This window comes from Halichoeres trimaculatus, unplaced genomic scaffold (genome assembly GCF_033239565.1).
Source record: "Halichoeres trimaculatus isolate MK-OKI-2021-1 unplaced genomic scaffold, fHalTri1.1 fHalTri1_scaffold_3, whole genome shotgun sequence".
Classification (NCBI taxonomy): Eukaryota; Metazoa; Chordata; class Actinopteri; order Labriformes; family Labridae; genus Halichoeres; species Halichoeres trimaculatus.
This window is the reverse complement of record NW_027437181.1, coordinates 36,599,415-36,626,491: the sequence shown is the minus strand read 5'-3', so window position 1 is coordinate 36,626,491 and position 27,077 is coordinate 36,599,415. Positions and strand designations below refer to the sequence as shown.

General features: G+C 41.4%; 1 protein-coding gene across 3 annotated transcripts in view; it reads left to right on the top strand.

The window, feature by feature from the left end:
- phkb (phosphorylase kinase, beta) overlaps positions 1 to 27,077 on the top strand; it is a 194,855-nt gene that overhangs the window by 11,196 nt on the left and 156,582 nt on the right. For all 3 annotated transcript variants that reach the window (XM_074666021.1, XM_074666020.1, XM_074666019.1), the window contains one exon: positions 15,159 to 15,297. In XM_074666021.1, coding sequence (XP_074522122.1) covers positions 15,159 to 15,297 — 139 coding nt within the window. The remainder of the gene's footprint in view (positions 1 to 15,158; positions 15,298 to 27,077) is intronic.

Here is a 27,077-nt window from a genome sequence, read left to right as displayed (position 1 = left end):
TAAGCTAACAGTTTTACCTCACTTTACAGTCTATGGTGTCAACAAGTAGAGACCAAATGTGCCGGGACTCTTTTCTATGGATTGATGTTCCTCTGATGTTGCTCATGTTGATCCCATTTAAGGGGTTTCAGCCAGTAGGAATCAAGCATCTTACACAGCCTGAGGATCGCTAAGAATGCTGGGTAATAAAATTGAACTTGAGAAACCAGCACAGAGACAGACTTATAGGCTTAAATATCTACAGTGCTCACGTGTCCCTCAAATTGACTGGGCTCACTTATCCCAAATCATGCATAACTGTTAGCATTATTCACATCAAAATGGATAAGTCATTAGAGAATTCATCCTCTTGTTGCAAGTGAAGAGATGAGATGTAGAGACCAAAACTGTCCTTGAAACTCGGCTTTTAACTGTACATTTCTGCTGTAAAAATGAACATGTCAACCTGATTTCTGGAGATGCAGCATTACATTTGTGTCTCAACACTGCAGCTTGTTTCTTGATCCATCCTCGTCTTTAGCATTGTGCAAGCTCTGTTCAGTAGACGTGTGGCTTTAGGGGAGAGGGAAGTAAAAAGTAAAGTGAACCTGAATTCAGTGATAGAGAAAAGCTGATAGTGTCAGTGTATCAAAGTTGTAGCTGTGTACAGTGGGAGTTTATATCACCCACAGTACGTGAAAGTGCAGCTCAGCAGCTCAGTACAACCTGCAGTGTACAAGTCTATCTTTGGTGTTTGTTTTGCCTCATGATGACAAACTCAATCCACCCTTTTTTTCCCACTAAAATCAATAAAAGACGAACAGCAGAGGGGATAGGCCAAACACAGCACCTCCTCTGAGCAGATGTAGTCGGCTTTGCTGTGCAGCAGGCAGGATCATGTGTTGCTGCTGGCTATGTGTGGCTGCTGGATTCTGGTAATACAGCTCAGGATGCTTTCCCTGAGGATCAGTGCTGATTCTGCCACAGAGGACACGAGTTTGGCTTCTCTGGCTCGCTCTTGTTGAAGTAAGAGAAATGTGCTATAGGGTACAGCAAATCCTGACATGCTCTTGGGAGGGTCACTCTGCTCGCTGCATGTTAAAATGTTTCTCCAACGTCCCCTTTCCCAGACAAATGATGTGTCTTACATCTTTGATTAGTTACGTCCAGATTTGCCTTCAGCTGTGTTCTTTATGCAGCTGCATGAATCTATAAAACTTGCCTTCTGTAGCATTGTTGGTATTCTACTCTGTCAAGAAGACACATCAGAAATGTCACGCTTGATTGGAGCTTCCTGCTGACATTTAAAGGATCAAAGAGCATCAAAAATCTTGTCCCTCTTCATGCACTGACCTTGCACTGCGGTGACTTAAAGTGGCCTTTTTCTGGCTGCAATTTGATGGAAGTGCCACAAAAAGTGCCCTGAAACTAAGCTTCAGGGTGTTGCAGCACTTTATAGTAGAAGCATATGGTTGCGAATGGCTTTTAGTCACAGTCAGGCGTGAGAGGACAAAAAGTCAGAGCTGCACTCTGGTCTGGCAGCAGGCTGAAGTTAACACGTTTTACTTAGTGGAGACTGCATCGATCTAAGTTAAGGTTACATATCGAGCGTCTCGAGTTGTGTCAATACTCCAGCTCCGTGTTGCTTGCATCAATGACTGTGATCAGACAAAGAGGAAGTTTTAAGAGGAGTTCTGCTTCATTATCGGTTGTTCACTGAATCCAAACAGAGTGCAGCCTCTCACAGAGGAGCGACAGAACAAGAGTGAGTGAATTGTAGTGGATTAAAGCCTGCAGACCATCATGCTGTCATTACAGGTGTTTTCTTTTTACTTAGCAGGAAGTTTAGAAACTTCCAAAAGACACTTGTAACAGAAGAACTGATTAAACTTCTTCAATGATTAAAGAGCAGAAAATCCAGCTCCAAAATGTGCTCACAATATGACAGTAAAAACATTCTCTGAAGATCACTTATTGTATTCCAGTATTTTTACCCAAGATGAAAATTGAGAATCAATGCACGTTAAAGCTCCTGTGAGAAATTTTTAGTGGATTATTGAAGGGGATGAAATTGATTTAGATATCTCTTTGTGAACCACAAAACCACAAAACCCATTTGTAATAAGAAGCATGATTTCAACATGATTGTTTTGAAGCCTTTAATAGCCACCAGTTGGATTAGGTGTGAGACACTCAATTTCATTTTTACAATTCCCATGGCTGAGGATTCACAGTGTGATATTTCTAATTGAAGACAGCTGGAGAAGATTTTCATTACACTAATACATGGTCTGGAAAATATCAGCAAAAAGAAAAAGAAGGCAAAGAAATCGACACGAGGCTGTAAAAGTTTACACTTAACATGGGTCAGCTGTTCTGTCCATGGTTAAAAGTAGAGTCTGCAGGATTTTCCTAAAAAACAAAATTTGGTTTCAGCTTTTACAGGAATAGTCCTGCTCAATCATCTCCTACAGGCCTTTATACATGTGTTTCAGTGTCTGTGTCTGCCTCGACCCCTCTCCTCTTACTGTATGTTAATGCTTTGGTTGCGTCAGGATGTTTCTAAACGAGGGTGAAGCTTGGCTTGACTTTCACTTACTTTCAGGAGGTTGTAGAGCAGCTTGAGAAGATGAGCGACACAAGTTTGCTTTCTGCTGCGTTATATGTAAAATGACCTGTGATTAGCTTGTGCTAACATGCCAGATCTGGTGCAGGGCTCTCGAGTCTCTTCCACGTAGAAACAAGATGCTACTTTATTGTTGTGTTAACAAAGAAGTAACAAAAATTCCTGCAGACACTACCTTTAATCTAAATAGTGTTAGTTACAAGTATGTGATGAAGTGGTCAGATTGAGTATTGATAGAATAGAATAGAATAGAATAGAATAGAATAGAATAGAATAGAATAGAATAGAAAATACTTTATTTATCCCCGAGGGAAAATTCAAAAGACACAGCAGCATTCAAGAAAACAAAAGTAAGAAAGAGTATAGAAAGTGCAAAAAGATCCACAAGAAAATAGATGTTGACAGCCCGTCCACAACTCGTCCACCACTCTCCAGCCCAGCCAGTCTCCACCTCCACAGGGTCCAGGACTGAGTCTCTCCAGCAGTCTGTTCAGTCTCTGTCTCCTGGATCCTGTCTGCTTACAGCAGGCAAAGCTCCTCCAATGTGGCGCCGGCATCCGATGTCAGCTCAGTCAGCCACGCCCGTGAACAGCGTGATGCCGCTGGGCTAGCACGGCTAGCGCGTCCATCTTATTGGAGAAAGATCCCACGTTCCCAACAACGATGGATGGAAGGACAGGTCCACGTCGTCACCTCCCAGCTCACACCCGAGAACCAGCACGTCGTCCTCACCTCCTTCTCCTCACCTTGTGGGAAACATCAGGCCCTACACTAGTTAGCATTGACATGCTACAGGCTGCTAACAGCTAATTTCACATGTAAACAATGCAGCCATGGTTACATGTAGGATCTCCAGACAAACACAGGAGAGAAGTAGTAAAAATATCGCTGAAACCACAAAAAGTTTGGTGTCCATGACCAACAATGAACCATACACAGTAATGATCCACTCCAAATACAAAGATGACGAAAAAGAGGCCAAAAAAAATTACAAGAAACGGACCAAGAAGAGAGAGCTGCTGCAACAAGCAGCTACTTGTGCAGCGCCTCGCAGATTGATATACATTTCTACAGTGACTATCTGCAAAAAAGTGTTTTCACTTCTTTATTTTCCTCTTCTGCTGCAACATAGAGCCTCAGCCTGCCAAAAAGCTGTCTTTATTAAAAATAAATTGGTTTTATTTTTTTCCTCTGAATACGTCTCTATTTATTGTTTCCAAAACACAGGGTGTTTGTAGCTGCCTTTGTGTCTCAGGAAACCCTCACACCCACTGAGGTTTATGATATTAAGGTGACAGTATCTATAAAACATCATCTTAAGCTGATATACATGACATAAGGACTTTGAGCAGAGATAAAGAAGAAAAGAAAACAACATTTATTGAGAGAAATGAGATAAATCCTTGCTGTAGGTGAGGATTGAGCTCATGTGGTGGATTTACTTAAGACTTAATACACTGCAGCGTTTGCCAGCAGTGTTCTGTTAACTTTAACGTGAGCCTTGTTGTTTCTTTCTACAGTTTAAACAGAGCAAAGCGGAGGGCTGGGGCCTTCTCCTGAGGTGTGGTTTGTTCAAGCATCCTGTGTGTCTGGCCTCGATGTTTTCTCACTTGAATACACCGTTTGCCTGGGGGGCACGGCCTACTGGTCTTCCCTGATGGCGACAGGGCAGTTTCTGTGTGTGTGTGTGTGGTTGTGTTGCTACAGGGTGCCTGTAGTGTGTGTGTTTTTTTTTTTCTTTTTTTTTTTTAAATAATGACAGGAAAGGGTAAATAGAGCCCAGCAAGCAACAGGTGTAGCTATCAGTTGGAGCTGATTTGCTGCTATCAGTGGGTGCAGCGTAGCCTCCAGCATCAGCGGCACAGAAACCCCACAGATTTAGAGAAAAAAGCCCCCACCAGATCGCTCTATGTTGGGAACGCAGCGTTAAACATTGGGCTTGTTTAATTGTTGTGTTGGGTGGCGCCTGCAAGCGATTGTCCAATTCTAGCGAGGGAACAAAGCCAACATTGTTATCGCCGGCACCCAGACCTGCCTGCCAATATACCTGCTTTCCTCCAGACTGGGGGAGGGAGACGGAGGGGGGAGGTGAGGTTTGGGGTGACAATGACAAATCAAACTTGTTTTATTTTCCCTCCCTCCTCTTTGTTTGCTCTTTTGTTGCAGAGACGCCCCCAGCAGTCTTAAGCTCACGATGCTGTTGTGATAGGACGACTTGTTTTCTGTTATCAAGAAAAGAAACACACAAGGAGAATGTTTACCTCCATCTCTCATCACTCCATCATCTCTCTTTCTCCCCTCTCTCTGCCTTAGTCCCTCACATCTCTATGGTTTTGTATTTGTGTGGCAGTGTGGCCACACTCCATTGACTCAGCTGGCTTCCTGATAATACTGCAAGGCAGAAGGCGCCATCACGCTGCCGTCTGGCTCTCACAGATTAAGGAATGAAGAAAACATGTTTTTTTTTTAGTTCCTTGCAGTCATTAGGAATTTGTTGCAGAAACAGAAAGTAATACGAGCTGTTTTCCTTTCACAATGCTCTAAACTTTTACAACTTAGCTCCTTCTGTCTCTGTTTTTTTCCTCTTTTTTTTTTTTGTTTTATCTCCACCCTCTCCTACATCTCTCACCCTACATCTGGTTATTTTCCGGTCAGTTAAAATAAGTTGGTGATGTTTCAGTGACTTCCTTAAGTGATTGCTCTATTAGTCAGCTGCAGACTTATGGCCTATTTATACTCCTTTTACATATGGAAATGTATTCGTCCTTTTCAAATGATGTCACGGCCACTGCTCACACACTTCCATGTATCCTTCACGTTGACATTGATGTTAACAGGGGTAGCCTAGAGTCCAAAGTTTATGACAACAACAAACTCAAACACAAACACGGCGACTGTGGAGGAGGTATTGATAATGTACCTCATCCATAAAAGAGAAAAACTGGGGCAGAAGTTTCTCACAAACTCACAAAAAGTTCCACCATTGTTATTTCTTCTTTGCATTTCTCTAAAGCTATGTATCAGGTAGTAACTGGAACACTGCCCCTGTGTTTTTCGGTGGTACTGCTCTGTTTGGCCCATGTCCATAAGCTTAATAGAAATGTGCAGAACTAGGATGAAATGAATACAGAGCATGGACAGGAGGCTCTGTCTGTATCAGTATCTGTATTTAGCGTTGAGCATGAATGAGCCTTTACTCTTAATACTTCTGAAGGAAACAATAAAAGATGAAAAACTTGCTTAAATTGTTTGAAATGGTCTAATATAACTACAAATAACGCATATCTTGTTCTAGACCTCTGAATTTATGTTTCTACGGAGCCTCTTAAGTCCCACAGTGCCTGGTTTGTTCCTGGTTTATGCTTCTGCATCGACTCTAGGGGCCTTTGCTTTCATGAGTGCTGCGTGTTTGAGTGTTGGAGTTTCTCCATTATTCTGCAACATCCTGCCTCACTGCTGACTGACACAACAATTTCTACCATTGTCATTTCACCAGTTTTTGGTCTCTCAACTTCCTGTGCTTGTTTGTGTGCAAGAAGCTGTGAAGACTTAACAATTTTATGTTGGAGTTTGAGCTGATAAATGTTGAGCAGGAGCTGATCATGCTGCAGGTTTTGCTAGAAGAGAAGAGAAGAGAAGAGAAGAGAAGAGAAGAGAAGAGAAGAGAAGAGAAGAGAAGAGAAGAGAAGAGAAGAAAAGAAAACAGAAGAAAAGAAAAAAGAAAAGAAAAGAAAAGAAAAGAAAAGAAAGAGACACCTAAGAAGGTGGAAGGCTAAATCATTGTTGACAGAGAACAGGACAACAGAGGATGACCATAGTGAAGCAGAAATGTTGTAAAAGCACGAAACATGATGCTGCCCTGTGGACCAATCACAGGGCTTGTGGCTGCTATAGTGTAAGTAAAACACAAAAGTTTAGATAAAGCTAAAGGTTTTATATGAGCTGGCAGTTTATTATCTTTTACACAAAATAAAACTGCTTTGTGGGCATGAGTTATTTTCTTGTGAGCTTAGGATGCTTTCCAAGTTGAAAAAAATAAACAACTTTTTGGGACAACAGGGTCCTCCATACATTTCAGAGACAGAATAATTTTTTTTTTTTTTTTGATATAAAAAAACTGAGTAGTGAATTATTTGAAATCATTGAGAAATATTTTTTTCCTGAAATGAAAAATGTTTATTTTTTAAGAGCAAATGACGCAATCAATAAGAAGAGAAAAAAAAAATCCTTCATTTTTTTTTTTTATTGTGTGTGTGCTAGAAACATTTGGGTTGAGGGTTAGGTAGATGTCACAGTCATGATAGTATTAAGGCTTCATGAGGAAGTTTCTTGGTAAGCAATAATTTTGAGGGTTGAAAGAAAGTGCAATGAGACACTAATTTCACTTGTATGGCACAAAATCAGCCAGGGCTCTGTCCACAGGGGGCGCCAAAATCTATACAAACAGTAGCTAAAACATAATGATTCAAACCTGTTTTTCTGAACATGGTGTTTTAAGTAGAATTAGATTATGGTTGCTGTTCTTTGGGGTGTTTGATGGTCCTGATATTATCTTTTGGACTTGTGTCGTCTGCCATTGATCTTTCTCCAACAGGATTTTTTATCCTGGAGGCGTTTTTTTTTTTTAGCCTCAATACGTTGGAAAAGCATCATCATGTTTAGATGGAGGACTTATTCAGACTGGCAGGGCCCATAAATGTATTTATCTTTGTTCGTGTTTTTCCTGCTGAGGGACTCCTCCATCTTATCTCTTTGTTATTTTTTCTTCTCAATCTGTCTTTTCAGTATTTTTTGTCCTTTTCATCATTTCCTCTCATTTTCTCCACCCTGTCTGTGCAGGGAAATGGCCCATTGTAGAGGAGCAGACTGTGTGCGTCTGAGACATTAGCTGCTGATTTAGTGGGACATTAGCTTGATGGATAGCTCAGCACAAAACTCCCAACAACAGTTGATTTACATCCAGAGAAACTTTCCGTCTGAGACGGAGCAACACTCAGCACTCTCGTCTTTTATGTTCTGTGTCTGATGATGACTTTCTCAGCGCTACCGTCAAAAGATGAACTCTTCAGACCTCTGCTGCTTAAATTTGAGCTGCAACAGAGCAACTCCAATCATTCTTTCAGGGAGTTCTGCTAAAATATTTCTATTATAGAGAGGTTTTTTAGCCTGCGAGCTTCACAGGTGATTGATTGAGGAGCTAACACGAGTTAGAGTGGTTGAGAAATGGAGTCTTTGTGTGCAACTGAAAAACTATATAATAGCCCTCTAATCTTTCTTGAGAACAGTTTATTTTCAGCACTTGTCCAGCAGGTGAGTGGAGCATGTGATGAAATATAAAAGTATGAAAAATAGAAGTGCTCAAGGGTGATTTTTTCAAATGCAAAGTGAAGCTTTCATCCACAAAGTGCTCATTGCAGGGGGCAGCTATTCAGACGCCGTTTTCTACCAAGTCCATAAGCTTTTGTGAAGTGGTTTCACATTAGCTACTTCAATAGATGACAGTAAGACATCTGAAATACTGCCATCCACTGGCCTGATTGTGCAAGTGTTTCAAAAACGTCTTGAAATCAGGAGGATCATAAATGTCATGGAGCTCAGGGGGTACCCTGTGTTTTGTTTTGTTTTTTAACCATCAAATAAGTGTTTAACTCCCCTTAAACTGAAAGTTTTACTTTATACTGTATCTTGCTTTTCTCACTTTATATTAGTTGTTTTATACTTTGAACAAAACCATATTTTTAAAAAAATCTTTATTACACTTGAAGATGGGCAAGATGGTTGTTTGTAAACTGTGGCCAGGAGTTCACATCACAGTCTTCAGGGGATGGAACGGTTTATGAAAAATATCCCAACTGTTCAGTTTACCTGACTTGGTTTGGAGACTTTGTGTCTTCAGGATTATATGTTTTTTTTCTTTGTTTTACTGCTCAGTTTGGAGCGTGTGTGGTTTTGATCATTTGGAATGCAAGGTGAAGGAGTACAGCAGGATGGTTGTGGAGAGAGGTGTTAAAGTTGTGTACATGGCAAGTGAAGAGGACAAAGTTGGAGGATGTGTCTTTGGGCAACTCTAGCCCCATTTCTACCAAGCCGTCAGGTTTTCATTGGTGAGGTTTTGTTCGGGTCAGCTCAGTTGAGCCTTTTTACATTTCCACAGCTAACTGGGCGGTCTGCAAGTTGGATTCCAATAGCTGCATCAGTTAAATAATAGTGTGATGTCATAGCAGCGCAACACAGTGTACTCTGCTAATAAATCGAACAGCACGGTGATGATCCTTTCGACTCAATTTGATTCTTTTTGGAACTTCGAATCTTTTCCAGGATTAGTCAGTGAAAACGACGTAATATGCATGCTGTGCCGAGACTGTCAGGAATCCTCGATAAAAACACAAAAGACCCAAACGCAGATGCAACAAAAAAAAAATATTTTGACTAAACTCAAAAACTCAAAAACTCCAACAAGTAAAATCAAAAGTACTGAAAAATTACAGGACAAAACCAAGAGGCACGGGAAACTCAGGACAGAGGGCACGGCGTACTGAGACAGCAAACAGAGACTTTATAGACAGGGCAGTGATCAGCACAGGTGTGGAATAAAACACAGTTTAAACACATGAGGAGCAATCAACAAGGAGGGAAACACAAGGAGAACCAAACCAAACACAGAGAAACTCAAGACAGAGACTAAATACATTAAAGACACTGAAACACTAAAAATAACCACCAAAAGACACACATATGACACATAACACAGGACAAACACAAGAAGACAAAAACACAAGAAAAACCCAGAAATACACGAACAAAAAAAAAGAAACCATGACAGAGACAAACCTAATTTAACTGCTTGGTGCTATATTTAGTGACTTCTCAGATCACTGTGGCAAGTTTTTTCAAAAGAGCAACTAGCGACAAAACTAGCGACTAGCGACTTACTCCCCTTAATAAGCAGCAAGTGCTGCCATGAGCTCCCCCTCTATTTAAAACACAGACAGACAATTCCTCCTCACTCACTGCAGTCTCCTCGAGCTGGAGCAAGTGTGTGTCCCATTTAAGCCACCTCTGTTGTTCCCATGCCTGATTAAAGGAGGAGGTTTGATATTTTGACATAACGATGAAAAAAGAGAGAATTGATAGTTCATTTGCAGTTATAAACATATTTACAGTGCTTTTACCTGCTTTCTGTCTCTCTTCCAATGACATTCCTCAACTCCTACAGCCTTTTACAATTATATTTTTAATTTATTCAAAGATGCTGTAGAAATGACTTGTTATGTGAACAGGGAGATGGCATCTTTAGGCGACTTCTGGGACAGCCAATAGTGACTTTCCTTACTGAAGAGTTTGCATGTCGAAACTAGCGATGTCCCATTCAGCTTTAATGATGTTTTAAATGCCAAACAGCCTCATTCTTTCAGGTTTTTCATGGCTATACATGACAGACTTGATTTAAAAACAAAACAAACAAAACAAACAAAAAAAAAAAAAAAACACTAATAGAGGATTATAGAATTCTTGGGTGTTAAAAATAACAATAATATACACCACAACGAACATGACCACAAAATGGTGATATGATGCAAGCGGTGGATTTTGTGAACCATTCCATCCCTACCGTCTTCATGTTCGTCTTCAACCCTGGGAGCTTTCAGCAGAGGTCTTCATGCAGCCTCAACTCATCCCCTTCACTTCCCTTGTAGTGAATTGAGTGAGGACATGCACGCTCCTCTGCTCTTCTACTCTGCTGTATGTGTCAGACATTAGCCGATCAGCTGAATAGTTTCATGTTGTTTTTAAATGCAGTTTGGATCATACTCGTGGTGTTTGACTGCAGTTGTGTGTAAAAGTTGTTTGTCTTCCCCCTGACCCCAAGCTACAAAATAAACTTTTTTTTACATCTGCTTCTAAGTGAGATCATGGTAGCTCACCTGAGAGTGAATGTTGTGTCCTCAGGTGCACACAGTAACTCCTTCATTGAGTCAGTGCCAGTGTTTTCTCTAGCGTGAGCATGTTGGCTTTTAGAGAGAAGAATATGTGTTAAAGTTCTCCTGGTGTGCGTCATGTAGCCAGAAGGATTTACTGGATTTTTAAACTCCTGCAGTCTAAGAAAAACTAGATTTCTGATACTAGTACACAGATCTGTTTTTTTCCTCTCTCACACACACCTCACACGCCCCCCTCATCCCTGACACCCCCCCCGTCCTCACCTCCATCACTCTCTGCCTCCCTGTCTCTCCTTGCCCTGTAACAATTGACACAGCAGAATGAATGTCCCCTTCATTCGCAGCAGCGTAATGTTCTGATGAAAAATGAAGTGATCCCTCCAGACAGATTAGTCATCAGTGAAGGGACCTCTGCAGTAAAGGCGGACGTAGGTGTGTGTTTGTGTGTGTAGATAAATTGCAGTACTGGAGGCTGTCTGTGTGAGCACACAATATTCCAGCATATATTATCACAGAGGAACGATTTATTCGCATTAGGAGCTTTCGTCTCTTGTCCCGTTTCAGTTACTAATGCTGAGCAGGAACTTTGACCGGCTCTTAACATTTTAGTTTATCATCACTCATCCGTTTAGTGCAGTCAGGCTGTAGCTGCAGATGTGCACCCCAGCAAAAACGGTTGCTGTTACTTCACAGAGAAAAGCCTCAGTAGAGCTTCACAAATACACAAAAGTTTTGGGATTCACTTTTACAGTGACTGTTTCTATCATACTTTTTTTCATCTGTTTCTAAGACCATTTTGCAAATTACTGACAAGTGCTAATGACTTTATAAGTGGTTTTGAAATAGTCTCACTTTTTTTAATAAGCCATAATTGGTTATTTCTAAATGCTATTCCTCAGTCTCTGTGGCCAGGTTAGATTTTCTGAGGGTACACAAATCCATTTAATGGATTAATTTTGTAGTAATGTTGAACAGTAAGAAAAAGGACATCAGAGCAGAAGAAAGCTAAACAGGAGAGTGATAGAGCACAGGCTAAACTGTTTGTGATAATGATCATTTCAACCCACAGTCAGCAGTTATTCTGCAGTGGTCTGCTCAAACTTTAGAGTCTATCAATAAAATGAAGAGTGAGGTTATGTTTGCTCTGCTTGGTGAGGTTGGAGTTGGTAGATGAGCTCTGGTAGGACATGACCAGGATTCACTAATGTTACACGTTGTGGATACGTCTCTGAGCACCAGGCTGCGAGCAGGGCTAAACAGGTGATCTGCTCACCTTTCTGGACCTGTGGCGCTCAGAGTGAGCAAATTTCACCTGTTAGAGGAAGTAGACGTTCATGATAAACAGGATTTTTGCACTCCAATTCAACCAATAAAAGCCATGTAATGTAATAAACATGCATTGTATGTAAGAAGCATAAAGAGATACAGCTGCATCCATCTTGGCCATTAATGTTAGAATGTTGCTTCCTCTGAAACTAGTGCTAAAACACAGCACTGCCAAGAAACACAGTGAGACATTCTCTTCCAAAAGTCCAGTTTTCTTTCCTGCCTGTATACACAGACAAGATTAGATCCCCTGCTGGGACTTTACAATCAAACTGTGACCTTAAAGTGATACTCCGGGATGGAACAAGTTGGGTCCTATCACAAGGTTTAGGGCAGAAATTACCCCTACAGCAGTGTTTTTGTGCAGCAGAAGCCCAGAGCGCTCGCACCAAACACCCCCTCCCTGCTCCTCTGACGGTTTCCTCTGCACTCAGACGGGGCCAATTTTTACTTGACCAAAAACACAAATAAACGGACTCCCACCAAAAAAATCTGATATCGGTCTGCATTCACGCTTTATTTAGAGAATTTTCAGCGCGTTACTTTCACACAAAAACACCACTAAATAAGGCTCTGGTTCTCATCGTGTCATAAAACGGTGCTACCTCCGCTGCAGACACAAATAAACGGACGAGCGCCCTGGGCTTCTGCTGCACAAAAACACTGCTGTAGGGGTAATTTCTGCCCTGAACCTTGTGATAGGACCCAACTTGTTCCATCCCAGAGTATCACTTTAAGGGCCGTTTACACGCCACTGGTTTTAGGGTGAAACGCAAAAGTTTTGATGCGTTTCACCCGCGCGTTTACACGGAAACCGAGTTTTAACTGACCTAGAGCTCAAACTTTTGAAAGTGTCCAGAGTGGGATTTTTCTAAGACGCTGCCAGCCCCTTTGCCGTGTAAACAGTAAGCCGGTGTTTTCAGTTGTAACGATGATGTCACACTCCGCTTCCCGCTTCATGCATACAACAGGACAACAGTACCATCGCTACAATCGTTGTGAGCTACCGTGTTGTGCTTGTGCTGCTCAAACTGCTGATTGTCATTCAACACAATGTGCATTAGTTGCTCCCCTTTTGCTCTTAGTATTCCCCAATACACCAGATGATTGGCTCAACTCTACTTCAGTGGAGATCTTCCAAAAGCTGCTTCTGGACAAGACAGTTATAGCACCACCTACAGGCCTGGCATACTTACTACAGTGTTTTCAGTCCCTTAGTGTTTCTGTGTATGCACAGATAATTTTTTCACTGTGTTAAAGCGTTTTTAAATGCAATGTTGTCGTGTAAACAGGCTCTTAGCCAGACTGCTGCTTGCATGTAATCGCACTGACTGATGGTCCTCACAGAGCCTTTAAAGCAGAAAGAAAGAAAGAAAGAAAGAAAGAAAGAAAGAAAGAAAGAAAGAAAAGAAAGAAAGAAAGAAAGAAAGAAAGAAAGAAAGAAAGAAAGAAAGAAAGAAAGAAAGAAAGAAAGAAAGGATAACTGACTAAACCAAAGTGCCTTTTTGGATTGTAATTGGGACAGATTTTTGTAATGTCAGTGATAACCTGATCTACAACAACCTTTGTGGAGAAGTGGGGGATGTGGACTGAGTTTTTCATAAGGGGGGATGATCTTTTCTCATGACTCTTTGGAAATTCATAGACTTTCAACAGGTTGAATACTTGAATAAACTCCAACACGAAGTATCTTATTGTCATTTTAGTCGTATTCTCTTGCAACAAAAGGCCTTCTTTCCTCAGTCTTTACTCTTCTTCCTCAGCGCTAAATGTTTAAAATGGTAAAGTCCACCTTGGCCCTGAGCTGAAAAAGATTGATCTGACTCTATCAAGGGCACAAAGTGACTGACACTGAAACGCTATGTCCACTTCAGGAAAGCAAAATGAGGAGAACAGAAAGAAAAGGGAAAACAAGCTGAGGTAAAATGCTGATCATTTGTTTCTTCCCCCTGTAAATGAACAAGCGAATAAAAAGGCTTTCTCTGAGTGTGGTGTTATCTGTCAGACAATCAAACTTCCACTACATGTTAAACTTCCCTTTGGTTGTTTCTTCACTTCCCCTCAGACCCTGCTACAGAATGAGCTTTTGTATATGTGAGCGCTAACAGGCTACACGTTTACATAATCCCTGGAAATCTCGAGAAACCTGCTCTCCCTCCATCGTGCTGGTTTGTTCAGTAAAAGGTGTTTACCAGAGAGGACAGATGAGTTGTTTCTGCTCTCTGAATGTGAGTCAGAGTAAATTCAGCGACTGCTGGTGAAATATTTCCTCTTACATACAGCAACACAGTTTTCACAGCTCCACGTCTCCATGGTCATCGCCTCGCAAAACATTTATCATGAAAACAAACTGATTCTTGTTATCTAGAGCTGCACTAAGCATCTTTACTGAAGCAGAACAATAGAGTCATTAGTCTGTTTCTACTCCAGGAACTCCTCGTCATCTCTATTGTCACAGTGCATTCACACTTTCCACGAAATCAGTCACACTTCACTTAACTTGAAAAGGCACCCATCCGTCAGTGAACCCTTTTAAGAGCATGCTGTCTACATAACAAGTGACACCTTTACATTACCTTTAGCTCTCTGTCCTCAGATAAGAAAAACTGCAAAATGCCTTTGCCCGACCCCTCACTGAATTGAATTACACTTAATTTAATTTGACTGAGTTAATTTGTCTCCAGCAGATTATGCATAACAGAAACTTGGAGGAGAGGATGAGGCAGGCTTAGCGAACAGCTGCACAGTCAGAGGAAGGTCAAAGGTCAAGCAGTGGCAGCAGAAGTGGTGGGGTAGAACTGTATTCACTACATTTTGCACACTTTGCAGACTAGCCTTGAAGTACAGAAAGAAACACATGCTGGTTGTCCATTACTGTGTGACTTCTCCACACTCTGAGGCTGCCTGTGTGCCCTGCTGATACGGCTGAGCAGAGAGAAATGACTGCAATGGAAGAAAAATGTCAGGTGGAGATTTATGCAGATGTGATGGATGTGATGTGACTTCAGAAAGTGCTTTACTTTGGTGTGGGAGTGAAAACAGACAAAGTGAGGCCATGCAGAATGTGTGGGGGCATGAATCTACACAGACTCTGAAAAAGACAGCATTCTCCGTGAGGACTGAGAATGATTTATGCTATAATTGTCTTTTTTGAGCCACAGAGCAGTGATGTCCTATGGGTGGTTTTTGTTTCAACATATAAGGGTGATAGAGAAATAAAAACCTTCTGATATTTCAGAAATGCCTCTGTCACAATCTTTGCTGTTGCTCTGTGTCTCTGTTTCCAGTCAAGACAACCATTTTGAACTACCAGAGTCCCACCACCGGCCTCTTCCCAGTCAAGACATGCACCACATGCAAGGAAGCCAAGGTCCGGGACTCCCTATACTGTGCTGCGGCTGCCTGGGCTCTGTCTATGGCATACCGGTGAGTGTAAACACACACACGTACATTTTAACCATACAGGTGCATTGCAAATTTTAACCCCTTACTGCCTGAGTTAATTAACAACTATAAAGATAGATTGTTTTTATGTATTTTTGCATTCTTACAGATGTTGAATTAAGTTAAGTTTGTAAATTTGAGTAGAGTACACACAATAGTTATAACTAAATACTATATATATATATTTTATATATGTAGACATGAGAAGTTCATCCCCTGACCAATGTATTGGGACATAGTGGATCTGATACAAACTTTGGTATGTATAGAATACAGAATAGAACTTTGTAACAAGCACAACAAAATTTAAGTCACAGCAGCAATCAAGAAAACAAAACCGAGAAAGTGTATAGAAAGTGCAAAAAGGTCAATAAGAAAATAGATGATGACAGCTTGTCCATTATTCTCCAGTCAGCCAGCCTCCACCTCCACAGGGTCCAGGACTGAGCTTCTTCAGTCATGCTCCATCTCTGTTTCCCAGATTCTGTCTGCTCACAGCAGGACAAGTTATTCCAACAGTTGTTGGTGTCTGATGTTAGCTCTGTTAGCCATGTCTGTGAATAGCATGATGCTACTCTGCCTTCTGGTATTCCCTCTGTTGCTGGGTTAGCACAGCTAGCTCGTCCATCTTATTGGAGATAGATCTTACGTTCCCAATAACAATGGATGGAAGGACAGGTCCATGCCGTCACTTCTTAGCTCACGACTGAGAACCAGCACGTCATCCTTACCTTCTTCTCCTCACCTTGTGGGAAGACATCAGGCCTTACACCAGTTAGCATTGACATGCTACAGGCTGCTAACAGCTGAGTTCACATGTAAACAATGCAGCCATGGTTACATGTAGGATCTCCAGACAAACACAGGAGAAAAAGTAGTAAAAATATCACTGAAGCAACAAAAAGGTTGTTGTCCATGATCAACAATGAACCATACAAAGTGATGATCCACTCCAAATACAAAGATGACGAAAAAGGGATGAAAAATTATAAGAAACAGACAAAGAACAGAGAGCTGCTGCAAAAGGTAGCCATAGCCAACAGGGCGCGCCTGGCAATATGAATATGAATCAATAGGTAATAATGAGATACAAAGCTCACTGCTTTGCCTCCACCTGGCTGTTAAACATGACACTGTTGATGCATGCTTTTATTTCTGACAGATTTTTAAGAATTTTACTTTTTTTCAGCATTGGGGTCCATCTCAGGGTCTGTGGGTGCTGCATTAAGCCAACTTTCCCTTCAATAGCTCAATTAAAGTGAAAGCATAGACATAGTAACACCATCCCCAGAAGTTATCATCTGTCATTTTCCATCTGCATCCTTTAATGATATATGATGGCAGACGGTAACTTTGATGACAGGCTTTATTGTCCCTCAGATTGAATGCTATCTCCTCTATAATCTCAATGTATCTAACAGATGTTGCCTTTTCTTCCTTTCACTAGTAGTCCCAATTCAACAGTAGATAGTAAATCACACAGATGCTTCACTCCAGCTCAGCGGCATGAAACCAACAAACCAATTTCCTGTTGTTTCTTTATTTATTTACTTTTTGCAAATGCAGGTTATAAATTAGCTGATTAACTACAGCACTACAGACACAAACAAGAGACACAGAACACTCAATAAGAAAAACCTAGGATTAACACAAGACAAGAATCACTAATACAAACTCAGAACCTCAAATACATAAACAAAAACAAACAAAAAAAAACCATGACACGTTCACCAATATCCAAAGTGACAACAGTAATATTCACAACATAAACATGTGACAAGTAACAAAATGCAAACCTCAGAGTCAGATGTGGAGTTAAATAACTATTTGCAAAAATGTTTCCAGGAAATAAAATGAGGGTGACTATACATCCCCTTTTTCCTGAACCAAGCTTTGCTCAGCTTGTTCTCCAGACCATTAATATTTGTAGTTAAGAGCTGCACTGGGTCACTGGCATTATTCCAATGTACCTACCTGTCAAGAAGCTGAGCATGAATGCCACATGCATCATGAGAGACCCAGGCTGCTCCTTCTCTCAGGTCAAAACTGAAAACATGCTGTGATTTCCTGCTCTCAGTTTCTTTTACTGTAGTTTTTAGCCATTATTTTTATTTTCCTTTAACCCAAATAAAACAAGAATTTTTGATCTCTCTTTTTCTTTTGATTACCAAGAAAAAGAGGGGTCATCAACACTGAAGAATACCTCTATTTTTCTGTTTGTGTAACTAAGATTTTGAGGATTTTTTAAAAATATTTTTGCACAATAGGCTACCTTTCTTTATTTTTAACATATTGTGAGGAATTATTTATAGTTAGGTTATAGAAATTTTCAGCTCAAACAGAAAATTTATTTATTTTTATTTTTCAATAAATGTATGGTTCAGAAAGCTTCTCTGTCATTTTTGAGTACCTTTAGGTATTTTTGCAGTTCCTCCAGGAGGCCATGGGGGGTGTCCTCTTTTTGGGTTTTCAGATCATGTCACCCTAAACAAAACAACACTATACTATTGAAATATTCCCCCAAAAAAACAATGAATCCATGATATAAACAAAACATTTATGGCATCAAACAGAAGCAAAACACATACAAGACTCACCCGACCGAGCTAAAAGAAGCTACATTTGGATACAGATATTTATCAACAGCAACAGCAACAACCGCAGCAGCTTAGACACTTTTAAAAACACAGTTTTTCTTCAGCAGGATGCTATTTCTAGCCTTAAGAGCCATAAGTGGTAGGTATAGACTGGTGTTTTTTGTATCCTATTTCCCGTCAGTGAATAAAAAATCCAGCCTTCAAAATAAAAGCCTAAACCCAGTTACAATAGTAAGCAGTTCATCGCACAACAAGATTCATCTCATCTCTGAGAGGCACATTTCCTTTTAAAAAGCAAGCCCCATTTTGAAAAGTGGCAAAAATACCTGCTCTTTTTGTCAGTCTTAAAATATCTCCCAAAGTGCTTTGACCACCTGTGAGCTGAGTATGTGCAGCTGATCAAACTGATTTCAACAGGCACCCACATCACAAAACCCAGCAGAGAACTATTTCAGAGAGTTGAATCCACTGTTCTGTTGCTCAGGGACATCTTGGGCAACAATAAGTTTATGCATCAAAGACTAATATCAAACTAAACATGAACTTCTGAAAAAGTTCAAACACAGTGGATCAGGAAGTGTTAAAGATCCATTTCTTCTGTTTTATCTTGCTTTGGAGAATCATGAAGGACAAACCAAGAGCACTCTGTTACTCCAGGTTGCAGGTTGTCTTTACAGCTTTAACCTCAAATTCTTCCTTCTGTTTAACTTTCTGTTATGTTCCTCCTGCTTCTGTTCCACGCTGACTGCCCCTGATCTTTTATCGGCCTCTGTCGTTCAAGGCTTTGCTTTTTAAACACACTGGCATTATTGGTTCAGGGAAAGCACTTTAGAGTTTCTCTGAGAGCCATCTAAAGGCCTCAAACCCCTTTATCAGCTGTCCCTGCACTAGATGCCTGCATTCCTCTGTGATTAGTTTCTAGGGAGAAGAGCACTTCCACAAAATGAGCCTGTAATAGGACATGGAGAGAGGAGGAAGGACGGAGGGAGGGAGCAGTGATGATAGAGGAAAAGAAGATGCAGATGGAGGGAAAAAGGAGAAATGCGAGAGAGGGAGACACTGAAGGAGAATAATCAGGTGGGCAAAGGGAGAGATGAAGCACGTGGAGCGATTACAGACAAGAGGACAGAAGGGGTAGATGGAGAGAGAGACAGAATGAGGGACTGAGATTGAGGGGGAAGATGGAAGGATAGAGGAGGGTAAAAATAGAGCGTACTGCAGTGATGTGACCAGAGGCAGATCCCTGTCATCAGTCATGGCTGCCTCCTATTAGAATTGTCACTGGGATTTAATTAAGATAATTCTCCTCTGACAGGCCTGGCTACTGCCATTACTTACCTCACACACCCTCCTCCTCCTCCTGCTCCTGCTGCTGCTGCTGCTGTATGTGTGTGAGGGAGGGGAAGTGTGCATACAAGAAATCCAATGACTGCCACTTGGATTTACCACTAACTCCTCTTCGAAGTGGCTGTGATATGTTTTATCCACCATCACACAGATCATGTCAGATTATTTCCTTTTACTTCTCCAAGAGCTTCTTAATACAAAAATAAGAATCATTGACCTACCTAACCGAGAGAAAAATTAGTCTTCAGCTAAAATTAAAGAAGGGGTATGTGCTTTTTGGTCTGTACACAGTCCCTCTTGTACCTCTTTAATCCCTTTACATGATTTACAGCTCAAACAATCCCCATTTTTCTCTCACTGGTGTTCTAGAAAACTCTTATTTCAACTCCTGAAACACTTTTTTTTAGCTGCTGTTTCTATACAGGGTTGTTTACATGACAACAGTTTTAGGATGAAACGCAAAGTTTCGACAACAGCCTCCAGAGTGGATTTTTTTCTGAAGCACTGACATCACTGTTGCCGTGCAAACAGCAAGCCGCTGATATCAGTGGAAATACTGACGTCACGCTCCACTTCACGCAAACAAACAGTACAACAGTAACCTTGAGTAGAGCAGACAGACCTGCCTGATTCAGTTTCTGAACTCCTGCAGGTCCATCTTGAAAGGCTCCAATGACCAATGATTTCACTCAGCTAAATTCTGACCGGCCCAATCAGGGAAGAGAGGCGGGAGCTGTGGGAGCAGACGTGACATCAACAGACTTTCGTACTTGTCAGCGTTCCTTTGATTCTTAAGTTAATTTATAAAAACGGAAGTTGTCGTCTAACGCCTTTTTCACAGCTGTTTCTCGTGATTCAGTAGTTGTTCATCTATTGTTTCTCAGAAGCATCGGCTCACATAAGCTGCGTCATACCGTGGCTTGATGTGGATTGGTCCGTGGTGAGTGTGTCAATCAGAACGGTCGTCCAATCACCAGCTGCAGATTTTTTTTAAAGTCCCGCCTCTGAAAACAAATCTGATGAGCTGCTACCCAGATGGACTTGTGAAATAATTCCGTGGTGGATATATGAAACTGTCTGTCTGGCGTGTCAGGTTAGTACAACAGTACTGTTGTTGCAATCGTTGTGGACTAACATGTTGTGCTTGTGCTGCTAAATCTGCTGACAGTCTCCCAACCTAATTTGCATCTGTTGCTCCACTTCTGCACTTAGCATTTGACAATACATCAGATGATCGTCTCAACTCTACTTCGGTGGAAGTCTGCCAGAAGCTGCTTCTGGACAAGACAGTTATGCACCACCTACAGGCCTGGCATGCTTACAGCGTTTTCAGCGTCCCTTAGTGTTTCTGTGTAAACCCAGATTTCTTTCACTACGTTTTAGTGTTTTCAGATGAAATGTTGTGTAATCGGGCCTAAGGCTCCCTGCTCCACCCCCACCCCCTCCCTCTGATTGGCCAGAGATGTCGCCCCCACACCATCACACTCCAGATAATGCATTAACCGTGTTTTGTAGAACATGAGTTTGAAGCTGCCCTGTCTCACAGCCTTATTCAGAGTAGAGGTAAGATCGGGCCTTAAAAATCCAGCCCGACCCGACCCAGGCCCATAGTATTAAAGCCTGACCCGGCTCAAGCCTGATCAATTAACTTGATTTTCAGGCCCGAGCCTGAAACAAACCCAAAATTTTATATCACAAGTTTTCTTAATGTTAAAATAATCAACATATTTTTATGCTCATTATAAATGCATTTACACTGTGAAATAACGCTGGAAAAGTTTGTTAAAGATATTTCTGTGTGTGATATTGTGCTCACATGGACGCGCCTCTCTGACAAGGAGAGGAACAGCAGCAGGAGCAGGTCTCTGGACTTCATTAGATCACAAGGAAAGGCATCTGAGATACACGGGGTAAAGCCTAGCAGCAGGTTCACTATAGTCTTCGTTACCAAAGGCGGAAACAAACAGACTTTAAAAATCCTCCGCTGGAGACAGCACGCTAGGTATGAATCCATTCATACATGTTTCTGGACCAGCTGCTGTTTACAGAAGTCAGACCTGCTGAGGTAGGTGGTCCAGGGCGGTCATCTCGGTGTAAAGTGCATTTTGTGCGGGAGGTCAGTCTCGGGTCTCGTCCTCTTGAACATCTGGCATTGAGCACTGCGTAAAGCGCGCACGTGTCCCGACTCAACACATAATATATAAATATATAATTATTAAAAAAAAATTAGTGAGAGAGAAGGCCCAAGCTCGACCCAACCTGACCCGACCCCAAGTTAATTATTGACATTTTGGGCCCGACCTGAACCGAATTTCGGGCGGCTCAGGTTCGGGCTTAAGATCTTACCTCTAATTGAGAGCAGTCAAACATGATATGCTGATTCATGGGCCATGTCCACACCTGGACGGGTATTTTCAAAAACTAATACCCTCTCCCTTCGTTTGTTTTTTAAAATAATTCCGTCCACACGCAGCGGGTAAATCCGCCAGTAAGTGCGGCTCGAGGCATGCCAAACCCATAATGGGCAGTAATATTCAAACGTAAAACCCTTGTCAACCAACCAGAATGAGCCCCTGTCATTCAGCTGGTTAAAGAACCGAAAACTCTGTTAACCAGCGTCTACAAGAAACCATGAAACCGGAATTTTCCAAAATCTCCACTTTGGCCACAGTTTTCAGAAAACATTGTTTTCAGTGACGTAAAACTGCGGTTTCATGTGGACGACAGGTGTAAACGCAAAAAATATATGCGTTTTCTGAAATACCTGGCTACGTGTGGACATGGCCTTGGAGTAGACTCCTACATACCATGGCAGCAGGGCCCATACTTTCAGGTGCTGCCAATCAGGTGTGAATCAGGCACCTGATTGGCAGCACCTGATAGCAACAGTCAGGGAGTCTTGCCTCACTCTGCCTAGAGCAGTGTTACCCAACCCTGGTCCTGGAGGACCCCTGCCCTGCATATTTTAGATGTTACCCGACTCCAACACACCTGATTCAAATGAATGGCTCGTTATCAAGCTCTGCTCCAGCCTGATAACGAGCCATTCATTTGAATCAGGTGTGCTGGAGTGAGGTAACATCTAAAACATGCAGGGCAGGGGGGCCCCAGGACCAGGGTTCGGTAACACTGGCCTAGAGTCTCTTTTTCACAACCATCTAATGATTCATTATCCCTGATTACTCACATTGTCTTATCTTTTCTTGTCAATTCCTTTTCCAATTCAAACTGGACTCTAATGTTTGTGTTGACCTTACTACAGGGGAGAGGAACAACCACCAAAACCTTCAGCGGTATTATTCAGTCAGTCAGTCATATGAATAGTTCTCCAGAGTTTGTACTGGCCTGAATACACTTTAGGTTGTTTTCTTTCAAGGGTTTTACTCTGAAATAGCTTTTTGTACTCTGCTCACTTTGGGACATTTAATAAAGATGTGAGTAATGTGTTTGTGCTATGAACCCTGTCACTGTTGATTAAGCCCCACCTCACCAATAACATTCAATTTGAACCATTTCAACTCAGCTTCCATCCCCAGCACAGCAAATAAACAGCACTCCTCAAAATCACAAATGACCTGATTGTTCTCAAGGCTACATTTAACACAACAAACCATATCATCAAAGTCACTGGAACCCTCCTGGATGACATCCTACCTCACTGACTGTCAACAGTTTAATTAATTTAAATCAACAGCTGCACCTTTAACATTGTTCCTCTGGCTCAAGGCGTCCCCCAGGGTTCGGTGCTGGGTCCCCTCCTTTTCATTATTTACTTCACCCTCTCTGTAATATCATCGGTCAACAGGGTCCTCATTTTCACGGCTACAATGACATCCAGCTTTACAATTTTGCTTAATCTGTGACCACAGAAACACAGTCCACTATCATGAACTTTCTCTCTGAAATAAAGAACATGGATGCAGAACAACTTCTTATCACTAAACCACGACAAATCCAAACTCATGACCAGGCCCTCACCTTACGTCTGTAACCTTCAAATTATTTTTGACAGCAACCTTTCTTTTTATCACACGCATTTATCACATCCGGTTTAGATTACTGCAACAGCATCCTCTATGGTACATCTTCCAAAGTCCTCCGTAAACTACAAGACATCCAGAAGTCTGCTTTACGCCTCCTCTCCTGCACCCACTCCCATGACCCCCACCCCCCACCTTTCAACATCTTCACTGGCTCCATGTCCCAAAAACTCTCCTCCTTAACTACAAAGGTCTCCACCACCAAGCCTCTCTCTGCTTCACTGACCTACTTTATCATCACACTCCTACCCATAACCTGGGTTCCTCACATGCTAACCTCTTGTCGCTGCCTCACAGAACCAAGCACCAAACGTGGGGAGACAAAGCCCTGTCTATAGCTGCCCTCAGCCTCTGGGACTCACTTTTTACTCATATCCAAAACTGTTCTGACCCTTCAGCTTTAAAATCTCTGCTTAAAACTCACCTTTTAGAGTTGACTTTTAATCTGTGATTGTCCTGTTCACCCCAGCGACGGTGGAATGAAGGGTTTTAAATATGGTAACGCAGCCATTTGCTTAAGTGTTATAAAGGATTAAGAAGGAAAGGTTCTAAGGACTTTTTCTAAGGAAAATTTTCCCCACTTTTTGTTATTATTATTATTATTATTATTATTATTGCTGTTGTTAATTTTTTGCCCATTTTTTGGATCAGAGGTTTACATCTGGCAGTTTTAAAAATTCTGTATAAGAACAAACATCATTGGCAAAAGCGTCAGTAAAGAGCTTCTTCAAATCTTCTGTGATATTTATCAATTTGTTTCAACCAGAATCAGTTTATGGCTTCATTTTCTTAGATGTGAAGATTTTTTGTGCATGTCTTTGAAAATCTGTCATCGTTTTTTTAATTTGTTTTGGACAGGTGGTTGGATTAAAAAAACACAAGCCCACTTGGAAAAATAAAATCCCTGTGAAACAGACTTCTGAGGGTGTGAAATATCAGTTTCAAGCACCACCATGCCTTACTTCCGTTCTCCAGTTGTCTCAGCCGCTGTACTTCCCTGATTGATTGTAATTAAATTTGAAGAGCTGAGTATGTCACTGTAACCCTGGGTCACTGTTGGATCACCTCATGCATATTACAGCGCTGCCTACTTGTATCTCAGTAATGAATGCACAATGAAGGACACTAGAAGATAAAAGCTGCCTGCTGTATCCTCACCCACTATCAGCTTTGATGTGCTGGGTCACATCTAAAAGACAGTGTGATTAATGCACTGTGTATCTCTGAAATTTAAATAAGTTTCACCTTTCCTCTGTCGATACTCAAAGTCATAATTAGCCTGACCTTTGTAATGTAAATCTGAGACCTGCCAACCCCCTGGGAATCCGCTGACTCTTCATACCATCACTGAACTGAGTACCATGCTGGGACTGGGCTCTGAAATATTTCCCGTTAACAATCAAACAACAAATCATTATGTTGTGGTGTTTTTTACTGAGATCATTAAAGACGTGTATGGAATTTGGTCTTGGATTCCATTAAAGCAGCTTACGTGGACTCATTTCAGATAATTAGAGCACACAGACAGACAGCAGTCTACAATGATCGGGGTTTATTTAGTTTAGTACGATATAAGACTTTATTTATATGAATATTTATTTATATTTATGTCATGGTTTAGGATTTACATGCAGAGAAAGTTCCCATTGAATAGATATAGGTCTGTTTTTTTCCTGTCTGTACCTCAGATCTTTATGAGACCATAATCAGCCTGAGGAAGCTTCTGCTATGTGTCAGTGATGACCCTTTTAATAGTTGTTTTCACGACTGACACATCTTATATTTTAGCTTGCACCTTGACAAATGCCTGAATACGTTACGAAGTATACAGCGTCTATTTTTGTCTTCTTTTATGCAGCCAAAGAAAATGAGCTCTTCTCTCCTCTCATTTGGACTTTTTAAACTCTTTTCACGTCTCAACCAACAGACTTTGCTCAACATACAGCTTGCTGAGGCAGCCCGACTCCTCACTAGAGCCCAACTATAGACTGATCTCCTTTGTCCGTGCGTAACCTAAGGTCCTCAGCCAAGGCTCTGCTTGCCATCCCAAAATTAACAAAGGTGACCTTTGACCTTTTCTGTCAGAGCCTGACCCTCTGGGACAACAGGGATCACACTGTCGGAGTTTTTATCGTCTTTTAAAATCTCTTTTAAAACACGTTTAAGCCTATCAGTGTGCGTTGTTTGTTTCTCAACCCTTGAAATGATGCTTTTAATTCTTTATGATGGTATCACAGACATAATCTTTTATCTTTTAACTTTTGATTTTTTAAACTTTTAATCTGTGTTGTTTTTGTTTTGACGTATTACTTCCTCTTATCTGTTGCTTTTTAGCTTTTGATCCTTTTTGTTAGTTTCTTTCGTTTCAATCATACACTTTGACCTGCATTTCTTTTTTTTTTGTCTCTTTTATTTTTAATTTGTAAAGCATTTTGTAATCCGGTTTTGAAAGTAAGTGTGGATGTTACAGAGTACCATGTATGACAGCAGAAGCTTTATTGGTTTATGAGCCTGGATTCACAGTTTATGCATCTGCACCAACAAAGTAGCTCAGGATCCTTCCTGGTCTTTGGTTGGTGCTCTCTTTTCCTGTTTTTCCTCTGTCACGCATTCCTTTTCATAGACCTGTCGTCTTGTGTCACATGTAGAGTAAAAAACAGGGATGGTTTTAAAGTCTGAGTAAAATGCAGGACTATTCCTAAATACAGCGTTTACTTTAGCCGGTGAGAAATAATGAAATTACTTTGTAGTATTGACCTCATTGTTGGCAGAGGTTGATCACCTCTAGCTCATACAAGATGCACCAACAGACGCATGTGTATTTACATTTACTGTTACGTATTTAAATCAAAATAATCCTGATTGTCTAAGGGTGACTCTAAGTTTGTATGTATTGTTTCTGTAATGTCGTACCAAACTTTTGGATACTTAATCTTTCTTCCAGTGTGCTCAGTTGGCACATAAAAACCAACACTGGGTCATCCCCTGGACTGTGTCATGGCGGTTGTCGTTTAGCATCACAGGGCATTACCGCCACCAGGAGTGTGATTAGATGGCATTCTGCTGCATGATGAATACTTTTCAAAATAAAAACTCATTTCATCAAATCAAACTTTATTTCAAAAGCACTTTTTATGCATTAAAAACGTAGCATCACGTGCTTTACATGTTACCCACTCCAACCCCATTTCTTAGCCTACAGCCCTCGCTCACTCACTCGCTCACTCACTCACTCACTCACTCACTCACTCACTCACTCACTCACTCACTCACACACACACTCACACACACACACATTCATACTCAAAAATCAGGACGCCTCCACATGGGCACCCACCTTGCTACAAACCAGCAAGGGGCCCACAGCAGTGAAGCACTGCCACAGACCCCCCATCTGCCCAAGCTGATGCTCACCATGAGACAGAGACAACCCAGCCAGAGCAAATCGCGGCCCCCAGTGCAGAGGGCCCCATGCTGAGGAGACACTGGAGATAAAAACACAAAAGTACAGGAAATATAAAGTATGAAAAAAGTTTTTTTTTTTTTTCAAACATATACACTTTTGCTCTGGCAAAGGCCTGGGACCAACTGAAAACAGGTCTGTGACCCACTTTTGGGTCATGACCCATCTGTTGAGAATCAACAGTCTAGTACATGTGTCGATGTACAGTTAAAAAAACTCTTTTTACAAAGTGATGCTAACCCCCTTATCTGACACCGACTCTGAGCCCCGCTGAGTTCACTGACAGCCGTTCTCATCCAAAATGCTCGACCCAAA